The 27,690-nt window shown below is 37.6% G+C and overlaps 1 protein-coding gene across 1 annotated transcript in view; it reads left to right on the top strand.

The window, feature by feature from the left end:
- The window catches only part of LOC104270880 (voltage-dependent calcium channel subunit alpha-2/delta-3-like), a gene marked incomplete at its 3' end in the record, with an annotated part of 95,636 nt that overhangs the window by 20,931 nt on the left and 47,015 nt on the right, over positions 1-27,690 (top strand). Inside the window, exon 2 of the mRNA XM_009865378.1 lies at positions 1,169-1,228. Coding sequence (XP_009863680.1) covers positions 1,169-1,228 — 60 coding nt within the window. The remainder of the gene's footprint in view (positions 1-1,168; positions 1,229-27,690) is intronic.

Below are 27,690 nucleotides of genomic sequence, written 5' to 3'. Positions count from 1 at the left end.
GAATTGGCAACCAGAAATATTTTGCTCCGTTCAGTTTCAATTATAGCTCAAATTGCATAGTGATTGATAAGAATTCTGATTCCATTTTGATTTATGCCCAAAGACCTGATAAAAGTGTGTGCGGTTCTGACGAGGAAAGTGACCATGTACAGGGCTGTCCTCTCTGACCATCGTTGATGAGAGCCTGTAGCTCACTTGCTTCATGACAGAAAATATCTGAAAATATATATGTGTGCCAGTGTCTGATAGGTTGAAGAAAATAAAAGTAATGTCTTGAATTCTATGACAGGTCGTTCTTTGATCAGGTAGTTGTAATAAAAACAGAAAGGTGTTACTTCCACAGCTAAAATATTTGGATATCTGTAAAGAACCCTGAATAAAACTTTAGAAAGAACAAAAAGAATGTCTGCTGCAAACCCCTATATGAATTAAATTTTTCACTTAGCTGTGTTTTAATGCTCCCACTTTTTTTTCCCCTTCACATGATAGTAGTAAGGAACAATAACTACAACAGGGAATTCTGGATATTATTAAGAGGTAAAAACACTACTGAATTGCTGTAACTCAGTAAATATTACTTCTGAAACTGAAGACAAATCTTCCTGTGGTTATGCATCGTGTTAAGGCAGTGTGTACAACACTGCAAATCTGTTAAGTAAACAAAGCTAATCTCTGTTTTTTTAATGTGTTATATCTGATGTGTTGTTTAGAAATAACTTCTTGTTTCAGTTGCTTGCAATCAAGTGCATTATTAGGAAATACCTCATATTTTAATTTTAAGAAAGGCAGGGAAGGGCTCCTATGTGCAAAATAAGGTCCAGTGTGAAAGCAACTCTGTTTTCTTTTAAAAATCGGTATCAGAAGGGGAGCTCCAAGGTGCTGAGCACTAGTGGAAAACAAAAACACCTTATTTTCCCCCCTTTATTAGCAGTTGAGTTGTTTTGAGAATTTCGTACTACCAGTCATGGATGCTGAGGGCTGGGTATGGATTTTTTTGTTTGTTTTTAAATCTGGATAATTTATTTTTATTTTATCAAGTATCATAGCAGATAGCATGTAGTGACAATGATTTGCACAGTTCTCAAATAATCTCTGTTGTACTGGAAGGAATACTTGAATTTAAAGATGTTAACCATTATTTCATAAATGCATTTTCTTCTTTTTCCAGCGTCTTGTGGAAGCTGCAGAAGATGCTTACCTGAAACATGAGTTTGATGCTGACTTACAGGTAATTAATAATTAATTTTTTAAATATTTATCATCAGAGTATACTATAAGAGTTTATACAATAGTTTGCTTCAAGAACTGCTCTAGGAGGCCAAGCACGTGAGTAATAGAAGGCTACTGATTACAGCAAAGGGGATTAAGGAAGGCTGGCTCAGTGTTTTGACAGGTTAGGCATTTAGCGTTTGTGTGTTGGTAGACCAGGCAGGTGGATTTGACTCTTTCAGAGACTTCATTTACATTCCCTGCATGTCTGCTTAGGTCAAGATTTCTAAACACAGCAATTAGCAGCATGTCTCATTGTTGCAGTGAACTGGCAAGGAATTGTTCCACAGAGACTTGAAGTTGCAGATGGGGTGGGACCCACAGGGATGGGTTTAGTGTGACCTTGATTTGTGCAATGGTTTGTGTTTGGATCTGTATCTAGAGCAGACACTATTTTTTTCTCTTACGTAGAAGCCCTTAGAGCCACAGCGTTATTGTATCAAAACGTGGCCTGTAGCAATAAGGCAGTTCTGTGACAGCTTACAGTTAAAAATATTTGAATGAAAAACTTTTGCTTAAGAAAAAATAAATATTCCTTTAAAAAAAATTGCTTAAAAAATTGCTTATAAAAAAAGTTGATTTAGAAACCAAATAGTCTAAGCTAAAACGGAAAAGTTTAACAGGAAGTGTTACTTGATACTCAGATGAATAAATACCTCCTTACCTGTAATGCCATATTAGGTGGAGTTTATTTACTTTTTCTCTATCTAGTTTTAATTTTAAAACCTTCTGTGAATATTTGCCATATGTCCATTCAAAATTTGAGCTCAAGTATTAAGGGAAACAGATACTCTTTCCAGAGATGTTTTCTCATACATGTAGCTAAAAAATACACAGATCTGTAAGTGTTGTTTTCAGACTTTGCCATGGCTACTTCCAGTAATCACAAAATATTTTATTTTAATGAAAATATGATGCAACTTACTGATTTCTGTGCAGAAAGGAAAAAAAATAACAGTGAAATTTTGAAAGCTAAGGATAAAAATATTGAATTTAGATGGCTGTGATATTGAGATCTGTCAGCCCTTGGAGTAAGGATAAAATGACTGTACTGAAAGTGATAATTCATATTATCATCATATTCAATGAATGCTGGCTTCTGTATTCAAATGCTTTATAGATTTCTATTACCTTCCAGCCTTGCAGAGGTGTGCTGCTTTTTTTGGTTTTTTTTGAACTTTTAGCCTTGGAGAAATAGGAGCTATTGTCTGAATAAATCAGAAACACACTTTACAGAAGATTTTTTAGAGGTCTACGATAAGTGCTTCTTCACTGCAGGATAGTTCTCACTCTGACAAAGTCCTTCATTTGCTGAGGCTCTGAAGATATTAACACTTTCAGGAAGCCAGTTAAAAGCCATTTGTGTCAGCAGCATTAACAGGACAATCAAATCTTTGTGTAGAGCTCTGTTGTTTATTACTGTCACGGTCCATTAAAGCTAATCAATTGTTAATCTCGGTTTCAGCGACCCCTTTGCAACCCTTGCTGGGTGATTGTTGTTCTTTATCAAAAATCTCATAATGCCATCTGCTCAATAATAAAGTAATGGCCAGAATGATTTGATAGTGTACATTGGAGTGGAAGGGGACAGAAGGCTTATATAATATACAGTGTATTTAATTCTGCTATCAAAGAGGACTTTTTTTGGCGTTTGTATTGCCTTGGCTGACATGTGGAAGATGGGATTAAATGCTCTGAGTTAGTGGTATGTGATACAGCACCAGTCTGTGCTCTTTGTGCTCAGATATTCTGGAAATTCAGAAAGCACACAAAGAAAGTGCTTTTGTGCTTTTTATTGGTCCAAGATTGTCTTCTATGTCTTGAGGACAGTAGAGATAATATTGTGTCAGTACATAAAGATGATATAAGAGAGAAATAAAATTATATTAATATTTTTATTGACTGTGATAAAACACCGACTTAAAGAAAATAACAACTGAAGAGTTCATCGCTTAGACTGCTGGTATTCTCTTCAGTAATGCAGAAGCTATATTATTTGGTTAGGCTAGACCTGATCCCTTCTGGGCATTTTTCTTAGTAATATTATTAGTTTTGTCCTTAGTTGTTCTGTAGGTATTCTAATTAATATACTCTAATGCTGTGTAATGATCTAAGCATTCAACTATCTGTCTTTGGACCCATTCTATTGGCACCACCAACAAAAACCTTGTAGTTATGAAAATAAATAAAATTCCCAGTTAATTGAAAGGAATAAATCAAAATGGGTGATAAATGTTTAACTCATCAGCATTATATATTGCATCTTTGAGTGATGACCAAACTAAGAATCAGTGAGAGCTGACTTGAAAAACTTACACTGCAGTATTTGGGCTTTGGGAGGATCTATTTGCTGCTAGAGCTGTGAAATTTCAGCAACTTAAAAGGAAATAACCTTCTAAATATTACTTATATTTCACTTTTGACCCAATCTAAGGTTTTCTTACCTGGTGGGTATGGTTTCAAGTTATTCTTTGTTATTAAAGGCTCCTTTCAAGTTGTTGCAATGTTGAATTAATATCTGTAATCATGCCTTGTAATGTGTTTGGAAATACAAGATAAATTACCATTTGTATTGCTACAGCAAGTTGCCTTGTCACAAAATTTCTATAGGCTTAAAGAATTGCGCATCTTGCCGTATAGAGAACACTGTCTCTGTGCTTGCCTCTGAAATAACTCCTGGTTTTGTGACTGTAATATGATTTTAAAAAAACCCCAACAATATAGGGACCAACTGCCAAGCACAGACCCAGCAAGAGTATTGGATGTTACAGGTTTTGAAGTGATTCTACAACCATCTTTTAGGCTTTTGGCTTAATTGTTTGTCAGATTAAAAAAAGTAAATGGGGAAAGATAAAGAGGGTAACATCTTCTGTTAGGAGGCAATCTGTTAAAAGAAACTTCAGATAATTCAGAGTCATGGTTGTTAACTGAAATTTGGCCTCCTGGACCGTTTACTTGCTTTGTGCTTGGGTATGTGTTCCCTAAAATGTGAACTTGTTATAATTCACAGAAACAGTTTGTGTTCAGATCCCTGGAAGAGGCTCTGAAGCAGAAAACTCACCTGGAGCTCCCATATACCTGAGAATTTGTTGCATATGCAGCTGTTATGCCCACACAGATGTAAAGGCTTTGTCCTCCCACCACATTTCCTCAAACCACTAGAAACTGAACAGATTTGGTTGCGTGAAAAATATACCAGCGTGACGTCCCGCTGCTCTTCTCAGGCAGTTACAAGCGAGCTGGTAAAGCACGCTGAAGTCGTAGTCATGGGGTCTAAGGCCTCTACGGTATTGTCCTACTTATGTGATTGTTTCTGAGCACTTGGGATAGAAATGCTACCGTCTGATCAGGCGAGGCTGAGCTCTATCGTAGTGCTCTATTACTTCTGGTTTTTAGTAATCTCAGGAGGTGGATGCTCAGCAGTGGAACCAGTGCTGGACTGCTCAGTGGAGCTGTAAAAGTAACTTGCACTTTGCTTCTTCCAAACGTTAAAAATATATATTCACTTTAGGATCACTAAAGATATATAATACTTGGTTTCTACACAGTTCTCATACTTCTGATCCCAATGACAGGAGGAAATCATACAGAATTTTCTTACGACCCCTGGTTAATTTGCTGAAAGGTTTCATTATACATACACATTTACAGGGTAATGTGTGTTTCTGTGTGTTATGTTCGTTAGTTCACTCGCCCTATGTTCCAGCTGTGTTCTCTGTGTGTCTGTGATATGATAATAAAAAAATAAGGTTATTTCTTTTTAATAGAATCAAAGCTGGTGCATAGTTGATGTCACCTGAATTTTACTAGAGGTTTTGATAGGAGATGTTCAAGTGCCAATACTTTAAGATGGCTGACCTTATTTCATTTTTATGTCAGAAGACTAGAAGAGAATTAATTAAACAGATTTTGGGAAAAGATTACTTTCTTTTAAGAATACCTTTAAAGTTAATTTAGTGGGATAGAAAAGGAATAATGGTATAAGGCTTCTTTTTTTTTTTTTTTTTTCTTCTGGATGTATAGCATATGGCTGAATGTTAAGGAAGAACTTTTCAAAACTATACCAGAGTTAGGTAGCTGCCTGCCAGATTTTTATGGCTGTTAACTTGTACTTGCATTTAATGTCCTTGAAAATCTCATCCTCATTCTTGGAGTGTGTCTGTTGGCTATAGAAAAAAGCTTGTGAAATCAGCAGACGGATAGTTAAGTTTTTTCCAGTGGTTAACGTAGGTGAACAATTTACTTTTTTATACTTTTAATGATTTTTTTTTTTAAGTTTACTGAAGTTGAGACTTCAAATGTTTAGGAGGAAGCACAAACAGCAAGAGAGGGCTGGGGAACAGAATTAGTGCTGTTCATAAGCTCTACAGCTTCTGCACCTAATCCTGTAACTGTTAACATTACTAAGTAATTTATTGTTGTCTTTTACCGGGAGTTACATGACTTCTAGTGGTTCTGAAATTGAACTGCTAGATAGAGGCCTTAAATGCAGATATAAAAGCATAACTTAAATTGCTGCTACTTTAAAGAAAAATCAGACCTAAATATTTGTTTAGTATAATGGTACCACAGAAAAATGTCTAATGATGGATTATTAAATGCTTATGTATTTAATTAAAATTTAATCAAATAGATGGTAATTACATTGATATCAGTTACTGGAAAATACAAGGACAAAAGATAATTGAGAATAGCTATTCTACATAATCTTATTAAACTCTTACTATAACATGTGTTTTACTTTCATGTCAACATTTCAGAAAAATCTGCTTGCGTATTTATTATCTCACTAATTTTGAATGAGGCATATGATAACTAGATTTACAGTCTATTAGTATTGATATTTTTCTGGCTGTTAGAATAATGTCCACAAGCCTAAAGTCAGCTCTTGGAGGGTCCTGAACATCTGCAAGGGAAAGGGACATTAGTTGGACTTCAACACCAATGATTGAAATGACTTTTGGAAAAGTACATCTAAAATAACAGTGGAGCATCTGAAGTTTGATGTGCTTCATGGATTATTTATCCAAGCTGCTTACTTTCTAAATAAGAAATCAATCTTTCTGGACTCCAAGCCTGGAAAGCTAATATGAGATCTGACAGCCTAAATTCCTTTTTTAGACTTTATTTCAAATGTTTTCCAGACCAAAGTGCTCTGAGCTATATTTGGGTGAGATATGTCCAGGGTACCTGTAGCTTGTAATAAAACAGGAGGAGTTGATCCTTAACCAGCACCAATCTAAAATGTAAACTTTTAATGGACCTGTGCAGCTCTTTCAGAAGTAGCTACAAAGCCTGGAAACATTACAGTCTATCTGAGTGTAAAATCTGCCTCTGAGCTCTCTTTCCTGAGCTGCCTCACACAGAACCTGCTCTCCAGGGGTTCATCTTTGTGTTCGCCTCAATCTTATAATACTGCGACAGGTTCTTCTGTACAGTTACGTTCGTCCAACTGAAGGTATAGTTTGGATATAGCTAGGATAAAGAAATGCTGCCAGAAAACTTGTTGTTACCGTGTTTTCTGGACAGTTTGAAATTTTCAGTACTGATCAAAAGAAAACGGAGATCAAGGAAAGTAAGCACAGAATTCAGAATGTCACTAAACCCCAACATGAACAACAAAAGCCCCAAACTCTTAAGAATTGCCCTGCAGCTTGAGGGCTAAGAGGAAAGAAAAAGGAAATAAAGTATGAACATCTAGTGAGTTAGCAAACTATAAAGCACAACAGGATGCACGTAAATGATAAAAGCATCTGTTAGAGTCTTTATTTGGTTTTAGTTTTTCCTTGTTAGTTTTTTTTTCTTTTAGTAAATACTTCTATACTTCTTTCTGAAAGGGAAGAAAAACTTCAGCTTTGCAGTTCTTAGTTTAGTATTTTTCTCATCGATTTCTGTGAGCTCATATTAAAGACATCTCAACTGCCTTAATACTAGAACTGCAACAAATTGATTTTCAGATTTTTAGCTCTAAGGATAAGCCCTTTCAGTGCAGAGCACTTCAGCTTGTCTGCTCTTTCCTATTTGCTGAAGTTGGGAAGAGGAAAACCAAAATGATTATGGAAATAACAAGACATCAGTGAATTCAGATGTTACTGATTAAGAATTCTGTAGAACTGGTGCTCAAGGAAGTCTTCAGAGAAAGATTTTCACATTGCTTTCCCTCTGCATGGCAGGGGTTAGAAAGCACACAGAGAAAGAGGGGACGTGCACCTTTTGGATTATTTTAATCTCCAAGCTTTTGTGTATTTTCTGTCTCTACAGTAAGAGAAAAAGAGAAGTCATCAATAAAAAGACACTGGCTACAAAGCAACATTTTATTTTTGTTGTGTTAAAAAAAAGTGCCACATTTTGCAGATAGAATGTACAAACCTGAAATACTGACACATTCTCCTATCATGCACAATGCTGAGGTTCTCATACGAATCACTTCATGAAAGGTTTTCTGAAAGTGGGGGAGAAATGGCTAGTGATACATTTAGTTCATCTAATGATGATGAACTTCATTAGTGTTTTTACGTTGGAGTTCTGTAAATTGATTGAAGGAAATTTTTTGTGCTTTAAGACGATTATGGTCATTGCATAATTTTCATTACTTTTCCCCCTTCTAGACATGTATCTGCCAAGAATTTTTAAGTTCTCTTACTACAAACAAATCAAACCTAAGTTACTGGAACAGTTTTATTTTTATATGTGTTCATAACTTCTGTTGACAAGGAGTGAGTTTGATAGCTAAGCACAGAAATGCAGAGTTTAACTTACTGTCTCAGAAGAAGAGATTCAGGAGATGATTTTTCAACAAATTCATGATTTCTCTGTTGTAAATCCCTGTCTGGCATGTGGGTGCCATTCTGCCCTGTATAAGGGAGCTATCAAAGAAGAGCAGTAGTTTTTTTGTTTAGTTCAGTAGCTGTTCTATCTACATGGGGCTCAACAGCAAAGGGACCAGCAGCTGTGGTCTGAATTTGCTATTAAAAATAGCTTGCTCTGTGTCTGAGAAAGTTTGGAGATCTGTTCTTCTGACTGCAGTTATGGGACTCATCCTTTTTGGTGTCCTTAATAGGTTAGACTCAACTACCAGAAGTAGTTTCCAGACAGTTCTGGATTCACTCCTGCCTGTCTCTCTCCTGACAGCAATCGCTCTCTGAAGTGAGTGGAGTGTGTACTGCACAACTAACTGTAAATTCAGTTCTACCCATCAAATATGGGCGGAGTATTTTTGCCTCGTATGAGATCTGCTGTAAATAATCACAGAAATCAAAAACCTAGAAATGTCAAAAAACTGTATGACTGAGCAGATAATTTTGTCTTCCTGAGATTTTTTCTTTTATCTTTACTTTCCCCTTTATTATGTTTGCTTAGTAGCAGAAATGAGAAGGAAATAGCTTTCTCATCCCATGGGTGTTTTTAACATTCAAGTTCTCTGATAAAACACTGAGATACCCCAAAGTTTTTCTTGAGCAAGAGAAACCCCTGCTTCAGAACAACTCATAATCAAATATGTGGGGCTCTCAGGATATGAGAAGCCTGTTCAACTTGCTTCTCTAGTGAATATTGAATTATTTATATGATGTGAAACAACTGCATTAGAAGAGTTTGTGAGACACTCAGGCTCGGAAAAGCCTGATGGATGGGGCAGTTGTTTTGGATCTCAGAGGCCCTAGTCTGAGATTCTGTTCTGCTTGATTCAGAGGATGGATTTGAACTGCAGTGTCTTTTACTCTCTGGCACAATTCTGCAAAAAAGAAATGTATTTTCCAAAACTAAGAAGAATCACAGGTCAGGTCCAATAGCAATGACAAGGTGAAACAGATTTTATATAGGTAAAATGCCTGGATACAGTTCTTCCTTTCCCATGCTCAAATCATTAAGTATTTCCAGGTTGCTTTTTCATGCTGTTCCTAAGCATCTTAAGAAACATGTTTAAAAAAAATAAAAGCTAAGATTCTTGCATATTCACAGGTTAAGGGTATAAGTAAAACAGAAATTCTGATTAAAATAGTGATAAAACTTGATGTTTACAACGTAGAATTCTTGCTTTTATTGTTTTTGCAAGGCAATTCTTTAAGTTACTCCAGTAGAACAGATAGAGAAATAAACTACTGTCATTCAAATAAAGGGATAATGGTGTACCAGAAGGAACCAGTCAGATGAAAACAGATATGTTCAATTTTAGGTGTCTGTGAGGGAAGGAAATAGAAAACAAAATTAGGAAAGGAAAAAAAGAGACATTATGAAATGAACTTCTAGCAGAAAATCAGTAACAATACTTAATGCTGCTGCTTTAAAATTAGATTGAAATTTGTCATACCAAGCTGGGAGTGAGCATAAGCTTCCAAGAACTTCACTTGAGACTGTCAAAAATTTCCTTGTTCAAACTGCCAAGCATTCCTTCTGAAAAGGCCAAACTAGAATAGCTTCTGCCAGTGTGATTACCTTTCCACCCAGTCAGAAAACTAGCACGTGATCCATGCCTGCCACATCTTGGGACTGAGAAGTTGGTGACGTTCCCTCCGTGTCAGTGCAGGCTCCTTTGCTCTGGGCAGGGTGGTGGGAGGAGGCAGAGCAAGTGAAACGAAACAAGGGGAAACTGAGGTTTGTGAAAGGAACCCTCTGGAGGCTGCAGAAGAAGGTGGAAACATTGCAGTAAAAGGGTGCTTGTCAGAAGACTATAAAGTGCAGAAAAGAAGACTAGAGAAGGAGAAATAACTAAATACTGTTTAAAGGCAAAGCTGTTAGGTGTTAGTATCTCTGTGTTTCAAGAGTACTGACAGTAATCTTTTTGCAAGTCTCTTTTAAAGCCATTAACTTTGCTTATAGTGACTCTAAATTAGAGAAACCTTTTTCAGCTACTTTAATAAAAAAAAGCCCCCCCCCCAAAAAGCAAAACCCTCTTTCCTCTCTCCTCTCCTGTGTCAGGTTAGACAATTATATGAACAGTAAGAAGCTGCCTGACATAAGCTTCATTGTAAAACAAAGGAGACCTTTAGGGAGAGAATAAAAGTAGGTGACACTCAAATACCATTTAAAAATGGGTTTCAGAGAAGTTTTGCAAAACAAGTATGTGCAGAGAGTGAGGGAGGAAGGCTGCACAGGAGATAAGGAAAAATATCACAATGTTATTGAAAAACATAATGTTCCTTGAGACTGCAAAAACCTCAGAGAAACTTGTCTTATCGTTGTTGGAGCAGACGGAGGTGATGTGTTTAAAAACGTGTGTCTAGGAGATGTTTATGGGACTGTAAACTGTCAATTCTAACTGGCCAAGAAGGTAGCTATAGATCCAGATAAAAGGAGAAATTACTATGTAAAATGAAGTTAAAGTTACCAGTGCTTCATGTTTGGCATATTGGTGATAGCAGACAGGATTTTGGGATTAAAAAACACTTCATAATGGACAGTTGTTTGATTTGCTTGTTGAGGCTTGTGGCCTAGAAATTAGTGACCATCCCTCTCTTGGTGGGGTGGCAAAAGAAAGAGAGCTTGTCACCACCTGAAAATGCTTCCGCAGTAGCTGTTAACATTCTGCTGCAGAAAAGGTCAGCTACTCAGTGGCTTGAACTGGGACCTCTGGGCTTTTGAGCTGGCCCGCAGCAGTGCTGCCCGCAGTGCTGAGCAGTTCCACACTGGGAGCCAGATGGGCTCGGCTGCTGCTTTAGCCCCAGCAAGATCTCCGGGAGTGTTTTAACAAAGCGACTCTCCTTGGTTTAAGCGATGCCAAAGGCAAGTGGCAGTTCTAAGGGTTTTGATCCTATCAAGCTTCATTCTGAAAAATGCTGCTCTGGCTTAGCTTTCCTTTATCCGTGGATATTTGGTGCGTGTCGGGGTGATGTACAGAGATGGCTCTTTTCTGATTTGTTAAGGATTCTACACCAAAGCTACCCAGGACACCATCAAAGCTGTGTGTTTGAGGTGTGTGTTTGCCAGAAGCATGTGATTTCTGGAAAAACATTCCGTTCAACACACCTATTTAGTTCTGTATGTACCTGTATGTATTTTGTATCTACGTTTAGGGTCTGATATGTTGAAAGGATGAGATTCTAAGGTGTTTAGAGGAGCAGGCAGTGCTGGAGTTAATGCTTTTATTTATAAGGCTCATTGGTCAGTGATACTGAGCCCTCCTCCAGGAAAAAAAAGATCCTTAATTCACTGTTGCAGAATTCAATGCCCTATTGTTCTCGCTTTTCTGAAGTCACTATTTATAACATTGCTTTCCTTTTCCCTCTGAGGAATAATATAATTTATTGGAGCAGTTCATTCATAGTCTATGTGATATCTATCTTTTGGGACAGAGATACCTTTTGCATGATGTACACACTGTTAGCTTCAAACTCTTCCTGTTTGCTTTATGTGAAAGGGTTTGTAATCAGGAATATTTATGCATCCTGGTACCCAGTTGTGCTGTGCTTGCTGTTTTCTGCTCTTCGTAGAAAATTAAACTTTTTTTTCTTTTTGGCTCACACCTACCTGAAAAGCAAAAGATTTTAGAATATTACCCTATGGATTTATGATTACTAGGCAGATAGCCAGTAATAAGCAGTGATATCTGATACTGCAGCCCAGACATTCTTTGCTTTTTTCCACCTTTTTCCTATTATCTTTAGGTTTAATAAACTATAAATGGGAGGAATAAATGGCAGGCCATCTTTTCTCTTTTTGTACTTTTTTTTTTTTTGGAGGTGCTTGGTGATGAGATTAAGTTAAAGGCCGTATATTCTTCCAACTTCATATTTAGGAATAGGCAAATTATTGAAAAGGGTGGAAGTAATCTGGGTCTATTCATTTTTGTGAGAGAGCTTTTTTGCTACACAACAATAATTTTAAATGGAAATAACAATATTACAGATAAAGATTTAACAAATATATATGAGAAAGGCAAGATAGAAGACACTAAGCAACTCATACCTTTAGATGAGATCATCTTTCTGACTTGTATAGTATGAAAGTGAGTAAATCTTAGATAATCAAAATGGAAGTATTTCCAGAACATTGGACATACTGTTTATTGTAGGAAAAAAAAGATATTTCCTTGCCTTTGGCTTGTAAGAAAGATATCCAGTGCGAACCAGCTACATTTGTACCTTAACATTTCAATTGCATGTGTTGTTTCTTTGTTTCTGAATATCACATAATTGCTGACTGCAAAATTAAAATACCAAGCTCATTATTTCAATCCTAAGATATGACTTGCTTTAGACTTATGCGTTGTCTCTAACTGTAGTATCTGTGTGTTGAGCTTCATTAACTTGAAACAGAAGGAGCCCCCACTTTTGTGTTAAAGTTAATTAAAGCTGGTAATGATTATTGTCTGAAAATTTTCTGGGTTCAAGTAGGTTATTTTGCCTCTGCCTCTATTTTAACGCATCATTTCATCAATCATGTGGTTGGTCAATCCATAATATACAGAATTTGTCTGAATTCTGTGAGCTGTGGGAGGGGTTTGACATAAAAATACACTTGCATATTTGTTTAATAGCTGGTTGAAAGCTTCTGCTTGTGAAATAGTCGCTGGTGACTTTTAAACTTGGATTTTTTTGAAAATTACTTGGAAAAATAAAAAGCAGTTATTGTGCCATGAATAATAGGTAATAGCAAAAACCACAATGGGTAGATTGATGTTAAGGGGCACAGTTAATGGTTTCCAGGTCTTTTTAATATAAAGTCTGAAAATTTTTAAATACAGCAATTAGATGATGATGTGTAAAAACTTCAGACCTAGAAATACAGTCTTCTTCTGAGCTGTACTCTATGTACTAGTACAATTTGGTCTATGACTGATAGGGTGAAATAATCATGAATATTCATATGTATGTATAGTTTAGTATTTATGTTTTAATAATTTTGTTCAAAGTTCTGAATTTGAACCTTATGTATGTTGCACAGCTTCATTACTGGTTTGTGATTCATGCTGTGGGAGATGTCCTTGAAAAAAACCCCAAAACCCCCAAAACAAACACCAAAAAAACCTCCTGATGGAAGACCATGTCTGTGATCAGGCCCAGAGGTATTGCAGCAAAGTGCAATGAGTATATAGATAAATAGGTAAAAAGTATAGTATGTACTATGGGAAGTATGGTCTCTGAAAAATCATAGAGGCCAAGTTTAAATAAGTGGATTAATTAAAAAAAAAAAAGCGACATTACAATAAGAGTAATTTGATTTAATGTTACATTTTATGTGTTTCATATTTCACATTTAAACTAACAGCTATATAGCTAAAGCTTTTGGACTATTCAATTTAGATTTAAAAAAAAGGATTTGAAATCTTATTCTGCTTCAGTTAGCTTTTAAAAATGAGGAGCATGGTTCAGACAATTGTTACTGTGGATCCAAAATGTGCCTATCAAAGATATTAGTGAAAGGCTTAGTGCATGTTCTGTGTTTATGTGAAGCTCATGCTGACAAAGTCAGCTCAAGAGCTTTCAGCATATATGCAAAACAGAATTTTGCAACAAAATAGAGTCAAGTTGAGAGGTGTGCGTCATGTTCGAAGGAACAGTGGAGTTTTGGGGTGTAGGGCTGGCAAAGGCCAACTGACTGACAGCAAGGTGAGGAGATCCACCACAATTTGTACAGCTTGTGGGAGCTCATGCTGGCTTTGTGGTTTTTAGAAAGGTGTATGGAATTGTGATGAGGTAAACTGGTCTGGATGGAGGTCTCCTGGTGTTGCAAAAGCCTGTGAGGGATCTTGAGGGCTCCAAGGGCTTTCCAAGGCTTTCACCACAGTCCACCAATAGACCTTGCCACCCTAGCACAGATCTAAACTATTCTTTCTGTCACACATCCCTTCTCACCAGGGTGCCCTGCTCACTTTCCCCCTCTCCTGCTTCAAATTCTGCTGCCAGAATTCTGCAGCAGCAGCAAAGGGCTGTGGAGGCAGTTTGGGAATTAATGATGGTGGTAAGGATGTTCAAAGATAAATGCACACATCTCAGTGACGGGGTAAATCCTGTGTTGCCCTTTTGAAGATTGTCCTTGTGTTTACTGAAAATCCCATACAGGGAAATGGCTTGAAGTAGCTCCTTAGAGGTCAAATGATTATTGTTCTCTTACAAAGAGCCAAATTTCTAGGCTTTAACTACCTGTAAAATGTCAATGATTTGAAAGGCATGGTAAAGAGGTGAAGTATAACACAGTGGTGTTAAGAAAAATTACTCTTTTTCTGTATCTGCTCCCTTTCCCTGCTGCATTCCATTTCTCAGAATTGCATATTTTATGGGATCTGTATTCCCTCGCATCTATTAGAGGTTATAGAATGGGAAGTCTGTCAAAGATTAATTGAAATTCAGAAAATGAGAACATGTAGGATGTACTTAAATCCCCAAATGTCTGCCATTTTTTGGGTCCAATTTCCACACCAAATTCCATAAAATAGCAGCCCAATTAGCAGCCACAATTATTCCTGTACATAGATCAAATTAGTTTATTTTTTCTTACTTCCTTATAGTCTCTTAGTAAATACCTTGCTATATATTTCCTCCCAATAATGTCCTAGTCCTTGACCTTTTTACATATCAGCAGCACCAGCATGGCTCTTGAGTGGGGTTGCTGGGGTTGGAGAAATGAAATGGTAAATATGGCGATTCTGCTGAAAGAAGGCAGTGAATGATACAAGGTGGAGACAGAGCAGTTGTATACAGGGGCCCCTTGCAATCAGAGTAATAGATTTTACACGTTGCTGGTGTGCAGTTTAATTGAAAAGTAGCGCTTTTCAGTAGCATGTGGGCTGATTGAAGTGAAAGCTTTTTGACCTTGGTAACTTTTTCCTTCCCATCTCTAATGTTTCGGGAATTGTTCCTTCTCTTCATCCTATCCCAACACAGATTTTCACCCGATCTTCCTGTTTTCCCTTTGTGTGTGGGAAGACAAAACTGGGAAGCAGGATTGTTGTCAAGTCTAAATCATTTTGGACGATTTAGTTCTGTTGCGAGTGACTTGTACCCACGGTACGTGTTGTTACTCCCCAGCGATCCTGATGTATCAGAGACACAAGAAGAGAATTTACAAGATACAAAACCATCTCACTTACGTTGCCCTTTCTCCTCAGACTGCAGCTCAGCTCTGCTTTTGACTGGTAAAGCATTTCTGCAGTGGCAGATCCTCTGGTGCGCAACCGAGGAGGCAAGTGATGGTTGTGTTGGCTTTCAGCGCGGTTGCCTTGGGCACGCAGGGGCGCTCAGCCCGCGGTACAGGCACCTCTGTCCGCTTCTTTCCAGACAAGCCCTGGCATTAAGTTGTGAGTCTTAGTGAGCCTGTATGAGTGAGCTGCAGAAGGACAGGGTAAAACCTGTGCTTTTTGAATTGGACTTTAGAGTGCCATAAACAGTGACATCATTGTATGTACACACAAATATATAATGATGGATACAGCAAATGCGATCTTGGCTATTGGCTGGAAAATGCATGTTCCAGGCCCAGATTTAATAGGAACTTTCATATTCCATTTTTGGAATATAGAGCCAACATTTCTGTCTATTTCGACTTTTACATTAATAAAATGAGGTCAGGAAATCTGTTAAAGTTTATCTTTAAAAATGTTTTCAACCCAATCACCTTGTTTTAAAAATCATTTCCGTTTGTTATCTGCACATTTAAGTAGATTGTGTTTCCTCATGATTGATTCTCTGAAGAAAAACACTAACAGACTCCTGTAATTGATTATACTTTAATGATACATTATGGCAAGTTCTGTTTTCCATTATTGTTCCCCTACATGCTGAACTGTAACTGCCGCAATATAAGAATGTATATTGATACACAATTGATTTAGTAACATCTTACCAGTTGAACTTTCTTGCATTAACCAAAACCATATCTCCACCTCTTCAACACAAGCGGTCGTTCACACGTTCAGAGCAGGTTTCAGAGATGGCCGCTTCCTTCAGCTTATTGGAGTTGGCAAAAGACAATACTGCTGGAGATCGATGTAATCATTGTTTTGGGGTTTCACAGGTGATTACATACGGGAGTTGGCTGGTTTTACATTTTAAACGTTTCACTTCTAATTGCATTTTTTCTTTCTTTTTGATCCTTCCTTTTTTAAAAATGATTTTCTGCTTCGTCTTCCCCCTCTCAACCCCCTCAAATAGTTAATGGCAAATAAGGTGGTTGCTTGTCTTCATGGTTGGTATTGCCTAATTATTTACTGATGTCCCCTGCCTATCTGTATAAATCTCCTCCCTTGTGTTTAGACAGAAAACTCTGCAGCAGGGATTACTTCCCATGCCTGTGTGTGATCTGACGTGCGTTAGTAACAGCAGTTAGCACATCTGAGGAGGCCTGTGCAATGAGTCAAACTCCTGCGCGCTCTTTACTTAAATAAATAGTGCAGTTCAGCTGCCACTTTGCCGTGTTTTGGCTAGTGGACCGATGACCTGTCCTACAGGGAAGGTCTGGTAAGTGATCTGGTATACCTGGCTTACATGGGGAAAAAAAATTTTAAAAGGTAATTTAAATTTTGAACTTAGCAGGTGTTTCAAAAAAGGCATACAGTTGCCTTCTAAATACTCAAAGGACAGACACTGGAAACTTAATAGCTGGATCATTATAATGATGTGAAATTGGTGACGTATGTTAGAAATACTAGATACACAATATAGCCTGATAACATACTGACTAAGGCTTTGCTTTTCCCTGTGTTTTAAGCTTTCATTAGTTGTGCTTCCAGCTTGCAATCCAAGCAAGTTGTGCCAACAAATCTCATTTGTTGTGTTGTATTGCAAGTCAGCAGTTATATTACTGAAACGATACAAAACAGTAAGGGTTACTCTCTCCTCTCTTTCAAAATCCTTTATTTTCCAAGGATTTAAATTCAAGCTTTCATATTATCGGGACATAGTAAGTCAGCGCGAGGTTTTTTTAGCCAAAAGTTTAGATGAATTAAAAACACAACAAAATACTCTGCTATTTGGACTTGGTGAATGTCAGCATTTGGCAGAATCAAAGGACTTACTAAAAATCTGCAATAATTTTGTATTTCATTTTTAAAACTGAAATTTTAGCTTTAAATTTCAGTTTAAAATGTGAAAACTGAAAATAAAAATAATTTCTGAAGGATATAGACACTCTAAATTGATATCTAAAGCAATGAATTGCCACTGCACACAGATTTTGATTTCACTTTATTGCATAAATTTTTCAATGTTTTAAATTACATCATTGTTTATATCTGCATTAACATTCAGCACTTACATTTGATTAAATATGTGTTAAATGTAAATGTTAGTTTAATGGCTTTATGTATGACACTGATTGCTATTCAAATCTTCCTTCCAAGCTGTTCTTAACTGCTGATAGTAATTTGCCATCCGAAACAGTAATACCAGTTAATATGTACTTACGCTTGTGTGGTTCCTCTGTTGTAGAGATTATTAGAGAAATTATTTTCACTATTAGAGAACAGTTTCATAAAGATAAAAACTGCAAATACAAAGCAGAGCAGGTTACTTAAATGGCATTTTCAGTGGTGATATTTGAAGAATCAGGAATGTCTGTAGCATCTTACACTAATTTCGGAATATAACACACAATCTCTTGTTTATTTGCTGTTCTAGAGGAACAATTTTTGAACTGTGAAATAAAATTTATGCTCTAGTGCTATGTATTCTCAGCTCAACCCCTCATTGCAAAAGAAACCTCTACACATTAATTTAAAATACAGGAGTTTGTAATTAGTTGCACATAGTGTTAGATTTATCCAACTGAAAAATTAATAATAATATGTAATTAAAATGGAACCTGGATCAAGAACTCATCAGGTCCCCCTAATACTGTAATACTGTACCCTTTCCTCTGCAAATGAAGCAGTCGTGCCCCAGGAGATCTAAATGACTCTGACAAAATCTGTTCCTGCAAATACTCTGTCTCCTCTTATAGGAATTCCCAGAATTCCCAATTGGGAAACTTCTTTCCAATATTTTCACAATAAAAATGTGCAAGTAAATTTTGGAAAATGTCACCAAACCTCTTTATGATATGTCAAAATCCTCTGTTAATAGTCATTGTAGTTGGAAGTGGATGGTAACTGAGTGTGTGCATACATAAAGAACAGATCACTGTTAGTCCTGTAACTATACGGAATATTTTCAACAATTTCTTCTTGCCAGATTTAAAACAAAATAATAAAATTCTCATCCTACTTGTGTTTGAGCGAAGTTGCTAACAAAGCACAGATAAACAGAAAACAATACCTCTATACTTATTCGTTTACATGTTAACTTCCCTCCCCAAGTTTTGCTAACAAGGTACTTGCCAGGTACTCAATTACCATCCAGAGGATTGTAATGAATACTGTGGAAAAACAGGTCTGGAACATAACCCAGCTGTTCAACGGGAGTAAGTACCAGAACGCTGGGAGCCACTAGATGCCACTCTTGTCTCATCCCGGGACAAGTCTGAGAGTATTTATGGTGGTTTAAAAAACCACCTTTGCTTTGGGAAAGCTCTTGAACTGCTCGTATATCCATATTTTACCACTGACAATCTCTCTACTACAGTTGCCACAACATTTCCCTGTGAGTTGCATGTCTGTAGATGCCTGTTCCCCAATTTGCATCTTTCAGGATCTTCTTAGCCAGGTAGTTGATGAAGAACACGTGTGAAAATGCTCAAGCTATTTGAGACAATATAGAAAAAGTAAAAGGAAAGAGCAATGACTACAACCTTCAGCATAATAAATCCGTAATGTTTCATCTGCACAAGGCATAATGCAGACTGGGCCCCAATTTAGTATATTTGAATTTCTTCATTTAATCTCATAGAAGGATGTGTTGCACCTCAAATGGACATACAGTTAAAATATTAAGTTTATCTTCCAAATACATCTTCAAAAGAAAATACAGTGGAGTTCTGAATATTTGCGTAAGAATCATTCCTTTTTGCATCTTGCAAACTGTGGAATACAGTGGTCATTTTTTTTCCAGAGAAATGTTTCCATATTCTGGAATTTCTTTTAAAATAATCACAGAAAATTCAATATGAAAATGTCTCACAAACTTGTCTGTCTCCCAAGAAAAGGCAAAGCAAAAGAAATTTATGATGTTAGTAACATTGGACAAATAAGCTCTCAGATGTTGAAAATATCAATTGAAGAAATAAAAATATTCTCTTTTGTTGGCAAGACTGAATCTGTTCTGTTTGTGTGAATTTGATATAGCCACATAATTAATGTGGTTTTAATACTGTATTCCATATAGCATAAAATATTTTTATTACACCTTTAAATGTATACAGCTTTCACATACTGCAGGCTACTTGTATGTGAGCCAGTCAATGGAAATCACTTGCCTGAAAGATACACTGTATGTATTTTGTAAGTAACCTGTAACAGTCTGTGAATAACAAGACTGAGTAATGATGAAAGATTATAGACATATAAAGACCTCCTGCACATTCAATTAAGTTAGATTTAGATTTATCTGAGTACTTGATAGGATGTATGGAAAGCTGTGAATTGATAGAAAAACGCAGAGGGAAGCATCCATTGAGAAAGCCCTTTGCACCCCGGTTAGATTCTTAGAGGCGAGGATGGTTGGTAGGGCTCCATGGAGAGAAACGTGATTGGAACATCAAAATATGTAAATGCAGGAAGAAGATCTTAGTGCATAAAAGTGTCAGTAAAGACAGAACTGGAATATTTAAATAAAAGTAGAGCTGTCTTTCTAGAGAGTTTATGGACTGTATGCGGATAAGAAGTATTATTCTGTTCTTTTTAGGAAAAAAAAACCCCGTTAGGGGTTTATGGCGTTAACAATTACACTACATGCAGACAAAAGCACGGAGCTGAGGATGCATGTGGAACCTTAACTTTATTGCTTCCATATCTTTGAATAATAACTGCACAACTTGAAAGTTCCCTTTTTGCCATTTGCAATGGAATGATTTAATTTATTTAAGTTTCTATGATGAACACTTAATGTCTTACACATGTATGGAAGGGTGTAGTCCATGACTCAGCGCTCAAGTCTCTTAACTACAGTCTGTCTGCAAGGCTGCAGTGAGGAAACTTTTTGTTGTCATTAGCAAATGCTGACCTCTCGGTTTGTATACATTGTCTTGACCATGCAGTTGTGGAAGGGCAAGTTAAGGGGATGTGGTTAAATTAGTTTGCAGTTTTATTAACTCACTGCTACAGCAGTTATTTATTAAAGGTCACTCAGTAGATCTGTTCTCCTCTACAGATTTTCCTTTTATAATCTCTTCCCAGTAAGCCCCTCATTACTTTTCTTGTCTGTGAATATTTAAGTGGTGGTGTACCAACTTCCCTAAAGCATATCTTTCTTCATGTAGCGTACCTCGAGAAATCTCTTACAGAGCTATATTGGCTCACGTGGATGTGAGGAGGCATTTAGTCTGCTTCCCCCCAAGGGGCAGTGGCTGGCAGCTCCCTTTGTCAAGAGTGAGTCTGTGTGCCCGGCTGGAGACCTGTATGTCAAGGGTTCACAAGTGGCAGCTCTGCTCTAGAGCCACCACCTGCTGAAGGAGCAGCAGCTCCTGCACAGCGTGCACATCCCCCTCTCTTCCCACCCCAGGGCTCTCACCCCATACCCATCGCAACCCCATCCAGCTCTGGTGAGGAGCAGCTCGCCCTTTGTGCTCCCTGAGAAGCTTCTGTCCCCCTGCTGAGCCCCTGCTCGCCTCTCCCAGCTGCCCCGCACATGTGCGGTGCACGCGGCGGGAATGGGGCTGCTGTGCTGAGCAGGGTAGGGTGGCTCCAGCCATGCCTGCAGCAGGGATGGCTGAAGTCTTGGCTCCAAGTTGAGGTAAGACTGAGCACAGCTGCTCTGTTTGCAGCAATGCCTCACTGCTGCAAAATGGTTCATGTGCTGTGGTTTGAAAACTTAGGTCAGCTGTTGTCCGTACAGGAAGAGAGAGAAATCTGAGTATCCAGTTCTCCTCTCTGTGGTGAAGGAGGTTCTTCTCTGGGTAGTCTCCCCACCTTGAACTGTGGGCAAGTTGCCCATGTCAGGAAGCTTCTTGTCTGGCAATAAACTACGATGCCAGCTTTGTAGCAACTAAAAGGTAGAAGGGACAGGCATTGGTAAGTGGGTTTCCAATCCTGTAATTGCATGCGAACCCCCGCAGTGCTTCTTGCAGTTTGGAAAAGCACAAGCACAAAGACAGTGGCTGGTGGCAGAACGAGGCAGGGAGACACTTGCTTGGTGCTGTTGGACCTGGACCTGCAGAGACTGTGGGGGCCAGGCCAGTACTGGGGCGTTCCCTGGGGAAACCTCCAGCAGAGTTTGTAGGGAGCACCGGGCTGGGAGAGCACTGTGCTACCCAGGGATCAAAGGGTGACTGTTGTCCAAGTGGGGTGTGTGTGCATATTTTTCTCCCTCCCCTCAAAACATTAAGTCAGAATGTTCTCCTCAGATGTAAAAGAACAGACGTTTCGAAGGAAATTAATTTTAATCTAATTGAGTCTGTTCCAAGACTTAGAGTTTGTAGTGAGTATACCTTTTATAAATAAAGCCAAATACAGTAAAATATACTGGATCTAAGGGAAGAAGGGAGAGTGGATGACCAAATTCTCTTTTGAGTAAATACTGGGACAAGGAGATTTATTTGCCTAATAGTGCAGGTATATAACGCAGAGGCCAGATAAACAAGGGCTAAAAATGCAGACAGATATGGTGAAGAGACAGGTTTTATTTTCAGAGTTTTTGCACCCCTTAAATGTTGAACCTATTTAAAAATACTTACCACAGAATGACTAGAAATACGGTATTTGATGAGCTTACGATTATAATCAGTGATCTGCATGCTTTTTTATCTGACACAAGCAATAACCTGCGTAGTAGAGAATTAGGGATTATTTTATATTTAAATCAACATAATTATAGTTATTATCAAAGTAGGAAATTGTGATTAGAATTAGAATATTATCAAATATCTTTTAATGTTATATGCCATTTATAGTATGATTATTCCTGTTGGGTTTTTTTGCTGTTTCCAGTGTACAGAATGCCTCCTTTTAGGGAATCACACTGGGATAGACTGCAGAACGGGGACAGTTTAGCCCTAGGATAGTTTAAAAGTTGCATTAGAACTGACTCTTAGCTTATTAAAAATGCCCAAGTCGGGTTTTTCTGTGAGAACCTTTGTGATGCACGCGGCGTAAGGTGCTGCTCTGTTGGCACTGACAAGCACAGTGCCATGAGAAGGTCCTTAGCTGTGGTCTTGGAAGCAGAAGGTCTGTGTAGTACAATGTTGTTGGCTTTTCTCTTAACCATGCTAATGAACTCAGACATGGTAGTATGGTGACAAGGTAATATAGCTTCCAGCTCACTGTTTTTAGTCTCTGAATCAAGAGAGTTTCTGTCCTGGTCCGAGTTATCCAGCCTAGTTCTTCTTAAGCACAGCAGAGGTTGCGCCAAATTTAAAGCCAGATGCAAGGTTTGAGAGTGAAACTTAAATACTCAAGTCACTCAGGCTTTTATTCTTTCCATTTCACTTCTCATCTTTGGAGGCACATGCAATTTTGGTCAGAGTAGGACCAAAGTAGTGATTTCTTTTCCCATGCTTTATTCCTTATACGGTTTTTTTTTCCTCTGTCATCTTGCTTTAACTTAATTTTAGCATGGCGAAATACACACCAAATTCAGAAACCAAGTATACATAGGACTGTTTTACTCTTGCTTCGTGCAGGTAAGTAAACACCAGTGAAAGTGTATGCTTGCCAAAGCTTTCCAAACCTTAAGTTAAAACTTGTGAAACCGTGCCAAGCATTGATGGACTTCAGCTATCATTAAAAGCTGAATATTCATGAGATTTTTGCTAGATTTCACAGAACTCAAGTGAATTTGAGCAGTAACCTGAGGACTAACTTAATGTTCTGTATCAAACTCTCAAAAAGTCTGGGTTTCATATTTTCAGGATTACAGCAAGTACACTTTGAAGATTTTTAGATCTGATCCTGACACGCAGCTCAGAGCAAAATCCAGTGAACCAGAATGGAAATCAAAACTGATTCTTCTCAAACCATGCAGATGAAACCTGCAGCTTTTTTCCTAGAACTCTGTATTATGTACCTTTCAGCAGACTGATAATAGTGTGTTCTTATTTTACAAATATAGGTAAATAAGACTTGGCAAACAGCCTTACAAGACAGAAATGAAAGGAATGAAGGAAAATAGGTACAAAAAAGCCGTGAGCCAGCCAGCTCCAGAAGCATAATGTGAAATGATATGACTAAAATATGTGCATGGTAAATAATGTGACATTGAAAAATGAAACATTCAATATTGCAGCCAGAGGAGAAGAAAACCAGCTCCCAAAATTGAGTTCTCGCAGTATGTTCAGAGAGTTGAATAGACATGTGCTTGATTGCAGTTTGGGTGGAGAGAAAGGAGATCCATGGAGCTATCTTTCAGTTCTTTCTGGATTTTCCCACAGTATGAATTAATCACATTTAATACTAATTATATACTTGCAACATACTAAATTCCTGCATAAACTCTGAAAAAATGTGAAAACGCTTCCAAGGCTGGAGCAGCTTTAACAATGAATCCGTGCATGTTCTTTATGCAATTGTTTGCTGTGCGTCATAGTCAAACGCGGTTATGTTCTGCAGATTTAGCCTTCTGTACTTTGATGATGATTTACACTACTAGGGAAGCAGTTGGGTGAAACCATGTCTCAGAAATGTGGAAGCTTAATATAAATAAATTAAACACAGGCGCTTGTTTTAAGTGAATCACAGCCTTTTGACGTTTATATTTTCGACATATGATTGTCACCAGCTAGTCAACCTCTGTGACTCATGGTGATGCTTAAGCTCTTGACTTGGTAAAAAATAAGGTTTTGTGGGTTTTTTTAGCTATTCTAGGATGTCTTCTGGCCACTATCCGCACAAGTGAGACAGATTCATAGATACTAACAGTGTATTAGGAATCTGTTTATTACTTGCTGTTCTGTACTAATGAAGGCCTGACTAGCTTGCCCATAAGCACTAGGTCAAGTGAAGAGTTTCGTCCGGAATTTGAGATGCAGGCAGGTAGTTATTCTCTTGCAAAAATAGAACCACTACAGCGGTGAAATTATTTTAGCGTGTGAATCTGAGAAAGGGCTACGTTTTTTCTGTTGCTAGTATTGCTCCTGTCTAGAATTAGATGGTGTTATGCAAGCTGCTCTGTAACGCTTTCATCCCATGGGAACCTGTTAGGACATTGAATTTTTGTGGTCATGAGGTGCAGGTGCCGCATACAGAAATGGCAGGTTTGAACAGGCCTTTTTCAGTAAGGTCTGCTAGGTGCTGAGATATAGAGTGGTGCTCCAGATTCCCTATTATTGTTGGTGATATAGATATGACAGAACATCTGTTGATATGGAAGTACTAGTAATGCTTTAGAGGGCTAGTGGTGCTACAGAGCATTTTTCATCAGGTAATTTCAAATGTCTTCCTGTCTTACAGCTACAGAATCAAGACAGATCCTCCCCTGAGAAAGACAAAATGTTGAAATTTTTTTGTATTTTTTCCCCCTATATTTTTTTAAAAAGTAATTACAGATCAATATCTATTGAAAAATCAAGTAATTTTCAGCAAGATTTCATTGTGGAAATATGTAGGTATGCTTGACTTTTCTAATTTGAAGTAAAAGAAATTGCTGTCTTGAAGCGTGATAGAAAAGATTGAATTTCAGAAACATTTGGAGTTTCACAATTCTTGCTTCAACTTCATTAACCTACTAATTTGTAGGTAATAGCAGAGCCTCAAATGGGAAGACTGCAGCAAGGCTGGTGTAAAGTAAGGAGTTTCTCATTTTATCTGATTTGCTCAAGTTCATACTTCTAGCAGCCTTCTGATAGGCATATTTGCTGCTTCTGTTTCATGTGAACTAGATTTAAAAGGAATAGAAACAAAGAATGAGTAGGAGAAAAACAAAAGGTGAAGCTCTTCACCTGTTTTCACCTTACAGTTCTTCATCAGGTCTGCTGAAACATAGGGCAGCAGTATGATGTGATTTACAAATACTGTGATTGGAAATACTCTGATTTGAGAAACATGACTATTGGAGCTAACCAGAAAAAATGGTGAGCTAGTCTTGCTGCTTTCCATGGAGAACTGTAGAGGGCCAGCTATATTTTGGGGACTGTCTTCTCTTTTCCAATTCATTAATACTTGTGTGACAAATGGCCTTCAGTAATTACTGTGAGGCTCAGCTAGGAGAAGGTGCAGCTTAAAACTTGAACTTTGTCTGGAAGATGCCTGTGTTGTGTATTAATACTTTGAGCTGGGAGCACAGGAAGATGTGTTGAACGTGTGGGTCATGAACTCTCAGCACCGCTGATATCTTTCTGAATGGCCTTAGTGGGGACCAGGGAGGCAATTTGCTGTTTGTCAACTGCTGACTCTAGGAATGCCCGGGAGCTGTTAAGAACTACTGCTGCACAGAAGCAAGAGAAGTAAAAATTATTTTAGCTTTTCAGGCACACTCATACAGAGGATTTGAGGAGTGAGTATTAAAACATGCAGTTGGAAACCCTCTTAGTTCTTCTGTACATAAAAGTGGTATCATATCAGATTAGCTCCTTAGTCATGTATACCTTTCAAGATAAAGGGACAGCTATTGTTTTCAGCTGCAGCAACCACCATTCACATTGAGTTCAAGGTCTTTGTATAACTGTAACAGATGAGAAGCTTTTATAATTGAATATGTCTCATTTCCTTGAAGTATTTAAGGCTTGTCACTGTCTAACTGAACCTGAGATGCTAACAAATATGCAAGTCATTTGTAAAGCAGTTAAAGTACAGGATATATATAAGTAGAGACAATCTTCTGATTAGAAAATAATCTTGTGTTAGGCAGTCTTCCTGTTGTAAAACTCTTTTTAAATACAGTAATATTCAGAGTGGGAATTGGAGATATTTTGAGGGTGCTATTTCATTATTCCCAATCAACTTTACAACAAACAAACTTGGCAAATTTTCAGTGTCAGCATGTAGCTCACGTAAACCTAAGCTCATATTTGTATTCTAAGTACCTGAATGTTTGCTGAGGAGTTATCCATGACATATTTCTCTTTTAAGATGATCTGTGTTTCATTAGGCATTTTGAATAGTACCCATTAGCATAAGCTCTTCTGTCTTTGAAAAAAATTTTAAACTACAGTTCAGTAAATGCCTGAGTTGTGTATTACATTTCAGGATTTCTTCACGATACGTTGTGTGTACTGTTTTTCAGATTCCTGTGTGGTCCAGTCACTCTTATTTCAATGAAGTAGCTAATGAGAAGCTGGTTGTTTAATAAAGGTTTTCATGGCACCTTGTTTAGGAGGGAGGATCTTTTTCTGGCAGTTGAAGGGTAGCGTAACAATATCTAGTGTAATTACTCCCTTGGAATCTGCATATAATAAGTCATCTGTGTACTAAACTTATGTCTGGAAAGCCTGAATTAGTAATATCTGAGCCAACCTCATGATTTTTTCATTATTTAAAATGCTTTCTCCTCTTGGTTAAGCTGTTTGTTCAAGACATTGAATTGCAATGGCTAGATGGCTTGTGACCTGCCTTTTTCAGGGAAGGCTGTTGGCACTACATGTCATTTTTGCCACACTCTTGAAGTGAAGCAAGTATGGAAGTAAGATTAGACATAAATACTTACTTTAATGGATAATTATTAAAAAACATGAAGTATGCTTATACTTTTATGAATATTGGTTTAGCTGTGGCAATCAGCTCGGAGCTAACATCTTCAAAACTGATAAATCTTTTCTATAAGGAAGTACATTATATTTGCTTTGTAAACTCTTGGTTTCTACGATAAATGCTTAAAGGCAACATAGGATTTTCCTGCAAATCATAATTAACTTATATAATCTCTTTACTTTCAGTTCTTCTCTTTCAACGTAGACACATGCAGGGGAGTTTATATCATGTTTTCCACTGAGGAGATACTAACAATTAAGGAAAAAAACCCTGTATGTGTGTCCTCAAAAATTTCATTCTTCATATGATGTTCTGGTAACAAAAGCAGCAGAATATTAGATAAACATCTGGTAGGAATGAAGAGTTCTTCATGTGTTTTACTAGATGAGCATTTCAGACTTGTATGTGACTGAATGATACCGTTTTCCCTCTCATGTCTTGTTTTCAATTTATTCTTTACCAGAGACAGGAAGGGAACAGTGAAATAGGAAATTAGGATGTTTAGAGAGAGTAACTAGAGAGCACTGCAAAATATTTTTTAATTTGTTTAGATGGCTGAGAGGCCCCTATGTGTGTGATCTTTTCTGCGTAGCTGGGGGAAATGCACCAAGATCCCGTGTACCGAGTCTGGATTGCCATTGCCTGCTGGTGACTTCCTCACTTCTCAGCAGAGGTTTCATGCAAGACTGTTCCTAGGAATGTTTCCTGGGTTCTTCAAAGTTTTTGGAAGATGTTATCTCTCCCATCTCTTTAGCCCACACTCCTAATGCTTATAAACA

The sequence above is a fragment of the Apaloderma vittatum genome, unplaced genomic scaffold (assembly GCF_000703405.1).
Source record: "Apaloderma vittatum isolate BGI_N311 unplaced genomic scaffold, ASM70340v1 scaffold13232, whole genome shotgun sequence".
Taxonomy (NCBI): Eukaryota; Metazoa; Chordata; class Aves; order Trogoniformes; family Trogonidae; genus Apaloderma; species Apaloderma vittatum.
Note: the sequence above shows the minus strand (reverse complement) of the source record. Positions and strands in the feature narration are given on the sequence as shown.